Raw genomic sequence first — 16,831 nt, 5'->3', positions numbered from 1 at the left:
AAAAACCACAAGAATTTATTCAAGAAGTATTTATGAAATCTCTTGAAATGCAGAAAGCTGCTAATTACATTCCACCTTTGGAGCGTTATTTAAAGTATTATAAACTGAATGGTTATTCAGATACAAAGTTAATGGAATCAGAAACGAAGTCAGAAATGGAATCAATGAAATCGATGGAACCAGATATGAAATATACAAAACCAGATATGAAATCAATGGAATCAATGATATCAGAAATGAAATCAACAATGGAATCAATTGAAATGGAAATAAAATAGTAATTTTATATTATAATATAGGAACAATGGGACTAGACCAGTATCTGCGAGACTTGTATTACAATTCTGATTTAGCATACAGTGGCATCACAAATTGTGGCGTAAAATCAAAGAAGATCATAAAAAATAAAATATAAGGAATTGAAACAATGGCTGGAAGAACAAGAAGTTTACACTATGCACAAACCAGCAATTAAGAAGTTTCCTTACCGCAAAGTAATTATTTATGGAATTGATGATCAGTGGCAAGCTGATATTGTAGAGATGAATAATGACCGGGGGAACCAGGGTTTTCGTTATATCCTGACTGTTATTGATGTATTATCGAAGTATGCTTGGGCGATACCGCTCAAATCAAAACGTGGTATTGAAATGGCCGACTCCTTTGAATTAATTTTCAAAGACCGTGAACCGAATAAAATTCAATTTGACGAAGGTCGGGAATTTTATAATAAGCATGTTAAAGATCTCTTTGAAAAACACGAAATTGAGTGGTTTAGTACACGATCTGATAAAAAAGCTTCAGTTGTTGAGCGCTTCAACAGGACACTAGTGACTTAAATCACGTATGTATAAATATTTTACTGATAAACAGACTAGAAAAAGGGTTGACGTATTAGATCGATTAGTGGATGGTTATAATAATACTTATCATAATTCAATCCACATGACTCCGAAGGAAGCATCATTACCAAAGAATTAAAATATTGTTTGGTATAATTTGTACGGTGCTTATCTCACTGTTGAATATGGAACTCCGAAGTTTAATATCGGCGATACCGTGAGAATTTCTAAATACAAGAATGTGTTTGCCAAAGGATATCTACCAAATTACACATGTGAACTTTTCAAAATCAAACAAATTATCTTTGGTCCGTTATTGTTTACACTCTGGAGGACTTATCGGGTGACTTTATTGAAGGCACGTTTTATGAGCAAGAATTATCACTTGATATGACTAAGGAAACAAAAGACTACAAGGTTGAAAAAATATTACGTAAGAAAAAAATCAAAGGCCATGAATACGCATTGATAAAATGGTTAGGATATGGCGATAAATTCAATTCTTGGTAACCGATTGAAAATATTAAAAAAATATAATGTATAAGATAACAGTTTAACAACATGTTTGGAGAACATAATATAACCAAATTTTTAGAAAAGTTCAAAGACGTCCTTGGTTTTAATATAGAGCTGGAATGGGACAACTTCAGAAGAAAAAATATGCACGTATTAATTGTAAATACAGGGGTAAAATTGAAAGAAACAGCTCTTTATCAAATTATTTTATCCTTTTGTAAAGAAGTTGAAAAAAAGAATTGTTTTAAACGTATAGAATTCTTAGGTCTATTTCCTGACTCGGAGGACAATCAAGAGGCTAGAATTTTAGTCCCCGTCGGACGAAGTCCGGGACGGGGACTTATGGATTGGGTTCCGTCTGTCCGTGCATCCGCAGCCGTTTCTTGGAGATGCCTGGACCAATTTTTTTCAAACTTGGTACAGGGGCAACATACAATGGCATACATATGCACGTCAATTATTGTTTCATGATATGATCCAATATGGCCGCCTAGCAGCCATTTTGTTTGCAAATTTTCCCTGTCTAAAGCCGTAACTCAGACGTGCTTGAACAGATCTCATTCAAAGTTGGTATTGGGACAGTGTTCTATGACATACATGTGCATGTTCATTGTTGTCATGATATGATCCAATATGGCCGCCTAGCAGCCATTTTGTTTGTGAATTTTCCATGTCCAAAGCCATAACTCAGACATGCTTGAACAGATCTCATTCAAAGTTGGTATTGGGACAGTGTTCTATGACATACTTGTGCATATCCATTTTCATTGTGATACGATCCAATATGGCTGCCTGGCAGCCATTTTGTTTGCGATTTTTCCTTGTCCAAAGCTATAACTCAGACATGCTTGAACAAATCTCATTCAAAGTTGGTATTAGGACAGTGTTATATGACATACATGTGCATATCCATTTTTGTCGTGATACAATCTGATATGGCTGCCTGGCAGCCATTTTGTTGGCACAGTTTTCATGTCCAAAGCCATAACTCAGACATGCTTGAACAGAGTAGTGATATCAAAAACAACCATATTAGGCCAAACAACATTAACCAAATCAGATCTTTTTCTGTACGTGCGAATTCGCCTTTTCGGGCATATAAATAACCACAGAATCACATTTAGAAGCAATAGACACACATTTTGATATAATATAATAGCAATAACTCCCGCCGAAGGCGGGTATACACTCGAATTTGGTACAATTCGCTCCATATAGCACTCGCCATTCGGCTCGTGCTATATGTCGCGAATTGTACCAAAATCTCGTGTATACCCGCCTTCGGCGGGGGTTATTGCTTAATTCTATGGTATTGTACAAACCCACAGTGGTAAAACCAGTTGTCTATAGTATTGTACAAACCCACAGTGGTAAAACCAGTACTCTACAGTATTGTACAAACCCACAGTGGTAAAACCAGTACTCTACAGTATTGTACAAACCCACAGTGGTAAAACCAGTAGTCTACGGTAATGTACAAACCCACAGTGGTAAAACCAGTACTCTACAGTATTGTACAAACCCACAGTGGTAAAACCAGTAGTCTACGGTAATGTACAAACCCACAGTGGTAAAACCAGTAGTCTACAGTGTTGTACAAACCCACAGTGGTAAAACCAGTAGTCTACAGTATTGTACAAACTCACAGTGGTACAACCAGTTGTCTACAGTATTGTACAAACTCACAGTGGTAAAACCAGTTGTCTACAGTATTTTACAACCCAGAATGGTAGAACCAGTTGTCTGGGGTATTATAGAAATAGAAACCCACAATGGAAGAACCACTATTACCAGTCGCTTGGGGTAGTGTTTATTTTAGTGCTCAAAAATCATTCCAAATCTCTGTCAACCATAAGAACAATTTACATTTAGCCTCACCGATTGATTCAGTCTTTAACTCTTGCCTTTACATGAAAATCAGAAATGATTGATTTCATCATCATTTTGCACCGTCTTTGGAGCTGCTTTAATTACTCAATCCATAGAATGTAAAGCTTCATTTATTATTTTCCAGGTGAGAAGTTATATATAAAGGTGTATCATATTTTTTACCAGAAAAACAGACAATAACATACATGTACCATAGTCATGTCATATTTAGCACATTACAACTGAATTGATAAGGTTCAGTAGTGCCACATTGTATAGGCATGGGAAAGTGTATATCTGTCTGTCTGTCTGTTTGTTTGTATGTATGTGTGTGTGTGTAAACAACTTAAAGTCAAAAACCACCAGACCAATTTTCCCTGTCCAAAGCCATAACTCAGACATGCGTGAACAGATCTCATTCAAAGTTGCTATTAGGACAGTGTTATATGACATACATGTGCATATTCATTGTTGTCGTGATACGATCCAATTATGGCTGCCTGGCAGCCATTTTGTTTGCGAATTTTCCATATCCAAAGCCATAACTCAGACATGCTTGAACAGATCTCATTCAAAGTTGGTATTAGCACAGTGTTCTGTGACATACATGTGCATATCCATTTTTGTCATGATACAATCTGATATGGCTGCCTGGCAGCCATTTTGTTGGCACAGTTTTCATGTCCAAAGCCATAACTCAGACATGCTTGAACAGAGTAGTGATATCAAAAACAACCATATTAGGCCAAACAACATTAACCAGGTTTGAAAATGACAACATAAACTGCCAGTTCCTTAAAACCCAATCATAGCGGGGACTATGTCATTTTCAATGACTTTTTTTTTTTGTAATTTAAAAAAAAAATTAATATGTTAATGAGCATTGTGACTGACACCATATTGGAAATCAGTCCACGAGACTTTAAGTAAACTGCCACTTTCCAAAAGACACCATTGACATCAAACAAACAATGTAATATGTGCTGTAGTCTTAATTCTACGCATTGTGTGCCCAAATGACAAGTCTTTGTTCGAAACACGGTTTCAGAATTCAAATCCAAATTCTGCACCCCTTCTACAGAATGGTTCATTCCAGTATATGTTCTCAATCAAGTCATGCCCATATAGCCTGAAAGTGTATGCTTTCACTGTAGGGGACAATTTTTGACAGAGTCAGTCGTCAATAAAAACGATAATACTCATTCTGAAATTACCACATTTTGAAAGGGAAAGTACTTTGAGGTTCATTTATGGAGTTTTGATTTTGTACGATCAATATTGGTGGCAAAATTGCCGATGTGGTATTGCACGACAAGTGAGTTCAGAGGACGCCATCTTAAATCCTCGTATCTTCCCTATACCATAATACCATACCACTACATGCAATGCTTTGAAGCCTAGCAGAGGTCGTAAGTTCACCATCCTTATTCACAACTACTGTAGCTATTTCTGGAAATCGAAATTCTGCTATTTTTAGTACTTTTTGATTTTTTTCCTATGGCATTTGTATCGTATACCACAGTAATATTAATAAAATGCCATTTTTGGTCAAATTTAGGTGGTTTTTTTCGATTCTTTTACTTCATGAACTTATGATGTCATCGGAAATGCCACTACGTGACAATCAGCTGGTATGAAAACAAACTACATTTGCACATTTGTATTTGTGCATTATCGTCATTTTTAGACTAATTTTCCTGAAAATTCACAAATTTTGGGTTTTTTGTCACATTTTAAAGCTGTCTTATCTCTACTTTTTTCAAAATCCATGAACAAAGAATTGTAGTACATGTGGATATGAATCAAATGCTATACTGGGTGATTAGGCACGTAGTAAACAGAGATAGGATTTGAACGTAGTCGTTGCAGTCTTCAAAAATGTCATGTCACCATGTATGACAACCATTGGACAGCAGGTTCATAAATCTTCTGCAGGTATGTTCTATACAAAGCACTTATCCCCAAAAATCGGTGAATTACTTGATGTGATAAAGTATGGCTTTCGAGAGAAAATAAATTCGTAACCGAGAATAAATGTTTGTGTAGTGTTATTAAATGTAAATATGAGACAGTATGCAGCAGGGTCGTAAATCTTTACCTGTATTTTCTATGGACAATCGGTGCCGCGATGGTGCATGGTGCACATGCATGGTGTAACGGGTATCATGCTAGGCACAACATTAGTCAAGTTACGTGTACACCGTATGCTTGTAATGCTGTCACTCGGTAAATTGTAACATGTACTAATATTATATTCTGGCCTTTGAGTGAGAAATGGGACAAATACAATTTATAACTGTAAGTAAATGTACAAATTTATGTACTTGTACTATATTAATTGCGATTGTGGGATACATCGCTAAAACAAAACTGCATAGTGAAGAGCTGAACAACTGAACCACTTCTACATGTTACCAAAATAAAAAATAAACAAAAACACCGGAGCTATTCTGACCGATAGGTCGCTTGTTTAATGTTTAGCATCCTTCAAAATTATGGCACTGTTACCATAGAAACTGCCTCTTGTGAGTTTGTGCAAGAGAATCAAGAGGTGTAAAATCAGTTTTCTGATGGCCCAGGTATTGCTCTAACCAAATATGATGTCAAAAATTGTACTTCAAACCATGTAAGGAACATTTTTTTGTAACTCTTGTTTTAAGCCACTTTTTCGACCTTGGCGTCCTGAAAATTGAACATTCAAAAATGGTAAGCAAATGTGCCTAGCAACAAGACCATGGACATAGCAATAGCCAAATACAATTGTGCTACAATGCCATTGTGGCATTTTTTGTGTTCCGAATATAAACCCCCAGACAATTATATGGTCGTTGCTTTCTTTCACAGAATTCCCCATTGTATCAGTACCTTCAACAAATTGGACATGTGGATTTTGAGTCATGTCCATTGGCTTCATCAACAACTCATCAAGTTAGTGAACCGATGATATCACAGCCTATTGGTTACTGGGAATCTTTCAAGGTCAGATAACTTTTGAATCATTTTTCATCATATAAGTTGTTTGTACCTAATAATTAATAAATACTTTCTAGCATTCAATATACCACAGCATATATCATGAGTTTACATGTACCTTGGAATGAAAATCTGGTTACTTGTATTATTCTGATAGACATTATAGAAGATTTGACTAGGTCCATGTAGAGTTGAGATTGATTGACTAGGTCCATGTAGAATTGAGATTGATTGACAAGGTCCATGTAAAATTGAGATTGATTGACTAGGTCCATGTAGAGCTGAGATTGATTGACTACATATGTAGGTCCATGTAGAATTGAGATTGATTGACTAGGTCTATCTAGAATTGAGATTGATTGACTAGGTCCATGTAGAATTGAGATTGATTGACTAGGTCCATGTAGAATTGAGATTGATTGACTAGGTCTATCTAGAATTGAGATTGATTGACTAGGTCTATCTAGAATTGAGATTGATTGACTAGGTCCATTTAGAATTGAGATTAATTAACTAGGTCCATGTAGAGTTGAGATTAATTAACTAGGTCCATGTAGAATTGAGATTGATTGACTAGGTCCATGTAGAATTGAGATTGATTGACTAGGTCCATATAGAGTTGAGATTGTTTGACTAGGTCCATGTAGAGTTGAGATTGATTGACTAGGTCCATGTAGAGTTGAGATTGATTGACTAGGTCCATGTAGAGTTGAGATTAATTAACTAGGTCCATGTAGAGTTGATATTGATTGACTAGGTCCATGTAGAGTTGAGATTGATTGACTATGTCCATGTAGAATTGAGATTGATTGACTAGGTCCATGTAGAGTTGAGATTGATTGACTAGGTCCATGTAGAATTGAGATTGATTGACTAGGTCCATGTAGAGTTGAGATTGATTGACTAGGTGCATGTAGAATTGAGATTGATTGACTAGGTCCATCTAGATTTGAGATTGTTTAACTAGGTCCATGTAGAATTGAGATTGATTAACTAGGTCCATGTAGAGTTGAGATTGATTGACTAGGTCCATGTAGAATTGAGATTGATTGACTAGGTCCATGTAGAGTTGAGATTGATTAACTAGGTCCATGTAGAGTTGAGATTGTTTAACTAGGTCCATGTAGAATTGAGATTGATTGACTTGGGCCATGTAGAATTGAGATTGATTGACTAGGTCCATGTAGAGTTGAGATTGATTGACTAGGTCCATGTAGAATTGAGATTGATTAACTAAGTCCATGTAGAATTGAGATTGATTGACTAGGTGCATGTAGAATTGAGATTGATTGACTAGGTCCATCTAGATTTGAGATTGTTTAACTAGGTCCATGTAGAATTGAGATTGATTGACTAGGTCCATGTAGAGTTGAGATTGATTGACTAGGTGCATGTAGAATTGAGATTGATTAACTAGGTCCATGTAGAATTGAGATTGATTGACTAGGTCCATGTAGAGTTGAGATTGATTAACTAAGTCCATGTAGAATTGAGATTGATTGACTAGGTGCATGTAGAGTTGAGATTGTTTAACTAGGTCCATGTAGAATTGAGATTGATTGACTAGGTCCATGTAGAGTTGAGATTGATTAACTAAGTCCATGTAGAATTGAGATTGATTAACTAGGTGCATGTAGAGTTGAGATTGTTTGACTAGGTGCATGTAGAATTGAGATTGATTGACTAGGTCCATCTAGATTTGAGATTGTTTAACTAGGTCCATGTAGAGTTGAGATTGATTAACTAGGTCCATGTAGAGTTGAGATTGATTGACTAGGTGCATGTAGAATTGAGATTGATTGACTAGGTCCATGTAGAGTTGAGATTGATTAACTAGGTCCATGTAGAATTGAGATTGATTAACTAGGTCCATGTAGAATTGAGATTGATTGACTAGGTCCATGCAGAGTTGAGATTGTTTGACTAGGTCCATGTAGAATTGAGATTTATTAACTAGGTCCATGTAGAATTGAGATTGATTAACTAGGTCCATGTAGAGTTGAGATTGATTAACTAGGTCCATGTAGAGTTGAGATTGATTAACTAGGTCCATGTAGAATTGAGATTGATTGACTTGGGCCATGTAGAATTGAGATTGATTGACTAGGTCCATGTAGAGTTGAGATTGATTGACTAGGTCCATGTAGAGTTGAGATTGTTTGACTAGGTCCATGTAGAATTGAGATTGATTAACTAGGTCCATTTAGAATTGAGATTGATTGAGTAGGTCCATGTAGAGTTGAGATTGATTGACTAGGTCCATGTAGAGTTGAGATTGATTGACTAGGTCCATGTAGAATTGAGATTGATTAACTAGGTCCATTTAGAATTGAGATTGATTGAGTAGGTGCATGTAGAATTGAGATTGTTTGACTAGGTCCATCTAGATTTGAGATTGATTAACTAGGTCCATGTAGAATTGAGATTGATTAACTAGGTGCATGTAGAATTGAGATTGATTAACGAGGTCCATGTAGAATTGAGATTGATTGACTAGGTCCATGTAGAATTGAGATTGATTAACGAGGTCCATGTAGAATTGAGATTGATTGACTAGGTCCATGTAGAGTTGAGATTGATTGACTAGGTCCATGTACATGTAGAGTTGAGATTAATTAACTAGGTCCATGTAGAGTTGAGATTGATTGACTAGGTCCATGTAGAATTGAGATTGATTGACTAGGTTCATGTAGAGTTGAGATTGTTTGACTAGGTCCATGTAGAATTGAGATTGATTGACTAGGTCCATGTAGAATTGAGATTGATTAACTAGGTCCATGTACAGTTGAGATTGATTAACTAGGTCCATGTAGAGTTGAGATTAATTAACTAGGTCCATGTAGAGTTGAGATTGATTGACTAGGTCCATGTAGAATTGAGATTGATTGACTAGGTCCATGTAGAGTTGAGATTGTTTGACTAGGTCCATGTAGAATTGAGATTGATTAACTACCGGTAGGTCCATGTAGCATTGAGATTGATTAACTAGGTCCATGTAGAGTGAGATTGTTTGACTAGGTGCATGTAGAATTGAGATTGATTGACTAGGTCCATGTAGAGTTGAGATTGATTAACTAGGTCCATGTAGAATTGAGATTGATTAACTAGGTCCATGTAGAATTGAGATTGATTAACTAGGTGCATGTAGAATTGAGATTGATTGACTAGGTCCATGTAGAATTGAGATTGATTAACGAGGTCCATGTAGAGTTGAGATTGATTGACTAGGTCCATGTACATGTAGAGTTGAGATTAATTAACTAGGTCCATGTAGAGTTGAGATTGATTGACTAGGTCCATGTAGAATTGAGATTGATTGACTAGGTCCATGTAGAGTTGAGATTGTTTGACTAGGTCCATGTAGAATTGAGATTGATTGACTAGGTCCATGTAGAATTGAGATTGATTAACTAGGTCCATGTACAGTTGAGATTAATTAACTAGGTCCATGTAGAGTTGAGATTAATTAACTAGGTCCATGTAGAGTTGAGATTGATTGACTAGGTCCATGTAGAATTGAGATTGATTGACTAGGTCCATGTAGAGTTGAGATTGTTTGACTAGGTCCATGTAGAATTGAGATTGATTAACTACCGGTAGGTCCATGTAGCATTGAGATTGATTAACTAGGTCCATGTAGAGTGAGATTGTTTGACTAGGTGCATGTAGAATTGAGATTGATTGACTAGGTCCATGTAGAGTTGAGATTGATTAACTAGGTCCATTTAGAGTTGAGATTGATTAACTACGTCCATGTAGAATTGAGATTGATTGACTAGGTCATTGTAGAGTTGAGATTGTTTAACTAGGTCCATGTAGAATGATTGACTAGGTGCATGTAGAATTGAGATTGATTGACTAGGTCCATCTCGATTTGAGATTGTTTAACTAGGTCCATGTAGAATTGAGATTGATTGACTAGGTCCATGTAGAGTTGAGATTGATTGACTAGGTCCATGTAGAGTTGAGATTGATTGACTAGGTCCATGTAGAGGTGAGATTGATTGACTAGGTCCATGTAGAATTGAGATTGATTAACTAGGTCCATGTAGAATTGAGATTGATTGACTAGGTCCATGTAGAATTGAGATTGATTGACTAGGTCCATGTAGAGTTGAGATTGTTTGACTAGGTCCATGTAGAATTGAGATTGATTAACTAGGTGCATGTAGAATTGAGATTGATTGACTAGGTACATGTAGAATTGAGATTGATTGACTAGGTCCATCTAGATTTGAGATTGATTAACTAGGTCCATGTAGAATTGAGATTGATTAACTAGGTGCATGTAGAATTGAGATTGATTGACTAGGTCCATCTAGATTTGAGATTGTTTAACTAGGTCCATGTAGAATTGAGATTGATTGACTAGGTCCATGTAGAATTGAGATTGATTGACTAGGTCCATTTAGAATTGAGATTGATTAACTAGGTCCATGTAGAATTGAGATTGATTGACTAGGTCCATGTAGAGTTGAGATTAATTAACTAGGTCCATGTAGAGTTGAGATTGATTGACTAGGTCCATGTAGAATTGAGATTGATTGACTAGGTCCATGTAGAGTTGAGATTGTTTGACTAGGTCCATGTAGAATTGAGATTGATTAACTTGGTCCATGTAGAATTGAGATTGATTAACTAGGTCCATGTAGAGTTGAGATTGATTGACTAGGTCCATGTAGAGTTGAGATTGATTGACTAGGTCCATGTAGAATTGAGATTGATTGACTAGGTCCATGTAGAGTTGAGATTGTTTGACTAGGTCCATGTAGAATTGAGATTGATTACCTAGGTCCATGTAGAATTGAGATTGATTAACTAGGTCCATGTAGAGTGAGATTGTTTGACTAGGTGCATGTAGAATTGAGATTGATTGACTAGGTCCATGTACAGTTGAGATTGATTAACTAGGTCCATTTAGAGTTGAGATTGATTAACTAGGTCCATGTAGAATTGAGATTGATTGACTAGGTCCATGTAGAGTTGAGATTGTTTAACTAGGTCCATGTAGAATTGAGATTGATTGACTAGGTCCATGTAGAGTTGAGATTGATTGACTAGGTCCATGTAGAGTTGAGATTGTTTGACTAGGTCCATGTAGAGTGAGATTGATTGACTAGGTCCATGTAGAATTGAGATTGATTGACTAGGTCCATGTAGAGTTGAGATTGATTGACTAGGTCCATGTAGAATTGAGATTGATTGACTAGGTCCATATAGAGTTGAGATTGTTTGACTAGGTCCATTTAGAGTTGAGATTGATTAACTAGGTCCATGTAGAATTGAGATTGTTTGACTAGGTCCATGTAGAATTGAGATTGATTGACTAGGTCCATGTAGAGTTGAGATTGATTGACTAGGTCAATGTAGAGTTGAGATTGTTTGACTAGGTCCATGTAGAGTGAGATTGATTGACTAGGTCCATGTAGAATTGAGATTGATTGACTACATGTAGGTCCATGTAGAGTTGAGATTGATTGACTAGGTCCATGTAGAATTGAGATTGATTGACTAGGTCCATATAGAGTTGAGATTGTTTGACTAGGTCCATTTAGAGTTGAGATTGATTAACTAGGTCCATGTAGAATTGAGATTGTTTGACTAGGTCCATGTAGAATTGAGATTGATTGACTAGGTCCATATAGAGTTGAGATTGTTTGACTATGTCCATATAGAATTGAGATTGATTGAGTAGGTCCATATAGAGTTGAGATTGTTTGAGTAGGTCCATGTAGAATTGAGATTGATTAACTAGGTCCGTTTAGAATTGAGATTGATTGACTAGGTCCATCTAGAATTGAGATTGATTAACTAGGTGCATGTAGAATTGAGATTGATTGACTAGGTCCATCTAGATTTGAGATTAATTAACTAGGTCCATATAGAATTGAGATTGATTAACTAGGTCCATGTAGAATTGAGATTGATTGAATAGGTCTATCTAGAATTGAGATTGATTGACTAGGTCCATCTAGAATTGAGATTGATTGACTAGGTCTATCTAGAATTGAGATTGATTGACTAGGTCCATCTAGAATTGAGATTAATTAACTAGGTCTATCTAGAATTGAGATTAATTAACTAGGTCCATATAGAATTGAGATTAATTAACTAGGTGCATGTAGAATTGAGATTGATTGACTAGGTCCATATAGAATTGAGATTAATTAACTAGGTCCATATAGAATTGAGATTGATTAACTAGGTGCATGTAGATTTGAGATTGATTGACTAGGTGCTTGTAGAATTGAGATTGATTAACTTGGTCCATGTAGAGTGAGATTAATTAACTAGGTCCATGTAGAGTTGAGATTGATTGACTAGGTCCATGTAGAATTGAGATTGATTGACTAGGTCCATGTTAGAGTTGAGATTGATTGACTAGGTCCATGTAGAGTTGAGATTGATGGCATCCATGAAGTCAATACATGTACAAAAATGTATATGTTGTACAGAAAGCAAAAGTCTGATGCAACCAATACTCTTCAAAATCTATGATGTTCCAGGTTGTTTCTCTTCTTCAAACTGATAATACCATAATACTAACACTCTGTGTATTGATAGTACCATCACATCATATTAACACTCTATGTATTGTTAGTACCATCACATCAAACTAACACTCTGTGTATTGTTAGTACCATAATACTAACACTCTGTGTATTGATAGTACCATAATACTAACACTCTGTCAATCGATAGTACCATCACATCATACTAACACTCTGTGTATTGATAGTACCATCACATCATACTAACACTCTGTGTATTGATAATACCATCACATCATACTAACACTGTGTGTATTGATAATACCATCACATCATACTAACACTCTGTGTATTGATAGTACCATGACATCATACTAACACTGTATGTATTGATAGTACCATCACATCATACTAACACTCTGTGTATTGATAGTACCATGACATCATACTAACACTCTGTGTATTGATAATACCATCACATCATACTAACACTGTGTGTATTGATAGTACCACCACATCATACTAACACTCTGTGTATTGATAGTACCACCACATCATACTAACACTCTGTCAATCGATAGTACCATCACATCATACTAACACTCTGTGTATTGATAGTACCATCACATCATACTAACACTCTGTGTATTGATAGTACCATCACATCATACTAACACTCTGTGTATTGATAGTACCATGATAATACTAACACTCTGTGTATTGATAGTACCATCACATCATACTAACACTCTGTGTATTGATAGTACCATCACATCATATTAACACTCTGTCAATCGATAGTACCATGACATCATACTAACACTGTGTGTGTTGACAGTACCACCACATCATACTAACACTGTGTGTATTGATAGTACCACCACATCATACTAACACTCTGTGTATTGATAGTACCAGCACATCATATACTAACACTGTGTGTATTGATAATACCATCACATCATATTAATACACTGTGTATTGATAGTTCCATCACATCAAACTAACACTCTGTGTATCGATAGTACCATCACATCATACTAACACTCTGTGTGTTGCATGACAGTACCACCACATCATACTAACACTGTGTATTGATAGTACCACCACATCATACTAACACTCTGTGTATTGACAGTACCACCACATCATACTAACACTCTATGTATTGATAATACCATCACATCATACTAACACTGTGTGTATTGATAGTACCATGACATCATACTAACACTGTGTGTATTGATAGTACCATCACATCGATCATACTAACACTCTATGTATTGATAATACAATCACATGTCAAACTAACACTGTGTGTATTGATAGTACCATGACATCATACTAACACTGTGTGTATTGATAGTACCATCACATCATACTAACAATCTGTGTATTGATAGTTCCATCACATCTAACTAACACTCTGTGTATTGATAATACCATCACATCATACTAACACTCTATGTATTGATAATACCATAATACTAACTGTAGTGTATACAGAATACATATGACCTTTGACCCTTTGTAAAACAATGCATTGCGCCTGATTACGCGGGCAATCAAATATATGTTTTGACAACAAGGTATACGTTTAGGAACTTCATGTATTGTAGTGCGTCTTAGAAGTCTGAATAATAAACCAGTTTAATCCCACATCCGAACGTGTCGAGGTTTTATAATGGCGATGAGGATATCAAGGAACCGATCGAACTCAAGCTGAAGTTCTTGTAAACCCTAAAGACGACTTTTTCAGTGAGTAAAAGTTACACTTTCTGCAGACGAGATGTCGAGAGATAATGCAAATGGCGGAGCAGCCAGCGGCAATGCAGTAATGATGACGGCAGATATTGTTGGTCTTCAAGCATTCGACATCAAAGACGATCCCCATTCAACTTCTCAGAGATGGAAGAAATGGAGAAGGGCATTCGAGTTATGTTTGATCGGAAAGGGTATCACAGTGGAGGCACAAAAGAGAGCACTTCTATTACATACGGCGGGACTCGAAGTACAAGAAATTTACTTCACACTAGTTGGCGAAGATACGGAGAAAGAGTACAAGGACACTACATGTATGAAGGTATTGAACGATTATTTCACACCCAAAGCTAACGTACCATTCGAGAGACATTTATCTCTGACAAATTGTACAATCCAGTGAAGAAACTGTCGATAAATTTGTGTGTAGACTCAGACAACGCGCAACTACTTGTGATTTCGGAGAAAGGGAGGATGAATACATTAGAGATCAGCTGATTGATAAGTGTTACTTGAAAATGATGAGTGAGACCAAAGGCCCTGATCAAGTAAATGCCATTAATAACAGTACTAAAGGAGACATTCGTTCCCGGTACGGCAGTAGAAGTAACGGAAAACAGGTTGGTGGAAATAAGAAAACTTGTTATAACTGTGGACGTATAGGTCACTTTGCGAGAGACCAGAGATGTCCAGCTAGAGATCAGAAGTGTAGACAGTGTGGAGAAAGAGGACATTTTAAAGTGAAGTGTCCAAAACAAGCGTACAGTAAACAAAGAAGCACTGTTGACCGATCAAAGGGTAAACACAATAGAAACGGCAGTACAAATACCAACTATGTAAGAGGAGATAGGAATACTAATGAGGGAGAAGAAACTACAGTCAGAGAAACTCAACACTACCATGGTTTCTCAGTGGGTGATGAATCAACTGTACATACAGGAACTGTCACACTGAATGTTGGAGGAGTCAAACTACAAAATGTACTGATAGATTCCGGAGCAACATGTAACTTAGTTGACCAGAAAACTTGGCAGTGGTTGAAGTCTCAAGGTATCAAGTGTACATCACGGAAAACTGCTACAGTACTATTTGCATATGGAAGTACTAAACCTCTACCTACACTTGGAACATTCACAGCAGTAGTGGTGTCTCCAAATAATTCTACGTGCAAGGCAGATTTTGTAGTCATAGAGGGTGAAGGCAAGAGTTTATTATGCAGAGAAACAGCTGAAATACTGAATTTGCTACGTGTTGGTCCAATTCATGTTAACACAGTGGACAGTAAATTCACGGGAGAAATAATGGAAGAATACAAAGATATGTATTAAACGGTGTTGGTCTGTTGAAGGACTATGCACTGAAACTAAATATAGATGCAGCTATAAAACCAGTGGCACAGCCAGTGAGGAGAATTCCATATGGATTGCGACAAAAGGTGGATGAAAAGCTTGATGAGCTACTGGAAGGCAATATAATCGAGGAAATACCGGAAGGTCCGACCGGATGGGTATCTCCATTGGTAGTAGTACCAAAATCAGACGGAGATGTACAAATTTGTGTCGACATGAGACGCGCAAATGAAGCGATTGTTAGAGAACGTCAGCCCATGCCGACAATAGAAGAACTGCTTCATGATTTAAATGGCAGTACAGTCTTTAGTCGTTTAGACTTAAAGTGGGGTTTTCACCAAATCAAGTTGAGTGAAGAAAGCAGACACATCACAACGTTTGCTACACATAGAGGCTAATACAGGTATACACGGTTGATGTTTGGCATTTCCTCAGCACCAGAGAAGTACCAGAAAATAATCAGAGATATTCTGCGAGGCTGCAAAGGAGTAGCTAATATTGCGGATGACCTGCTTGTACACGGAAAGGATGTCAAAGAACATGACACAAGATTGATTGCTGTACTGAACCGACTGAAAGAAGTTGGATTAACACTGAATGCCAGAAAGTGCAAATTTCGTCTGTCTAACGTGACTTTCTTTGGACATGAAGTAACACAGAGGGGTATTAACCCAAGTGAAGAGAAAGTTGCAGCAATTCAAGATGCAGAGCCCCCTAAAACAGCTAGTGAGGCAAGATCATTTATGGGACTGGTACAGTTCGTAGCTAAGTTTGTACCAAATTTGTCATCTGTAGCCGAACCAATACAGAAACTCGTACGGAAGGATGTCAAATTCGAGTGGGGTGAAGAACAACAAACAGCATTTGAGGAGCTGAAGAAACTGATTACTAAGACAGAGACATTAGCATACTTCAGAGTAGACAGCGAGACAAGAATAGTAGCCGATGCATCACCAGTAGGACTTGGTGCAGTGCTGATGCAGTTACAAAATGATGAATGGTGTGTAATTTCCTATGCATCATGACGACT

General features: G+C 36.7%; 1 protein-coding gene across 1 annotated transcript in view; it reads left to right on the top strand.

Moving 5' to 3' along the window:
- Window positions 1-16,831, top strand: part of LOC144436070 (vezatin-like) — a 135,712-nt gene that overhangs the window by 6,657 nt on the left and 112,224 nt on the right. Inside the window, exon 2 of the mRNA XM_078124739.1 lies at window positions 6,072-6,206. Within this exon, the coding sequence (XP_077980865.1) occupies window positions 6,072-6,206 (135 nt within the window). The remainder of the gene's footprint in view (window positions 1-6,071; window positions 6,207-16,831) is intronic.

Source organism: Glandiceps talaboti, chromosome 1, assembly GCF_964340395.1.
Source record: "Glandiceps talaboti chromosome 1, keGlaTala1.1, whole genome shotgun sequence".
In the NCBI taxonomy this organism is placed as follows: domain Eukaryota; kingdom Metazoa; phylum Hemichordata; class Enteropneusta; family Spengelidae; genus Glandiceps; species Glandiceps talaboti.
Note: the sequence above shows the minus strand (reverse complement) of the source record. Positions and strands in the feature narration are given on the sequence as shown.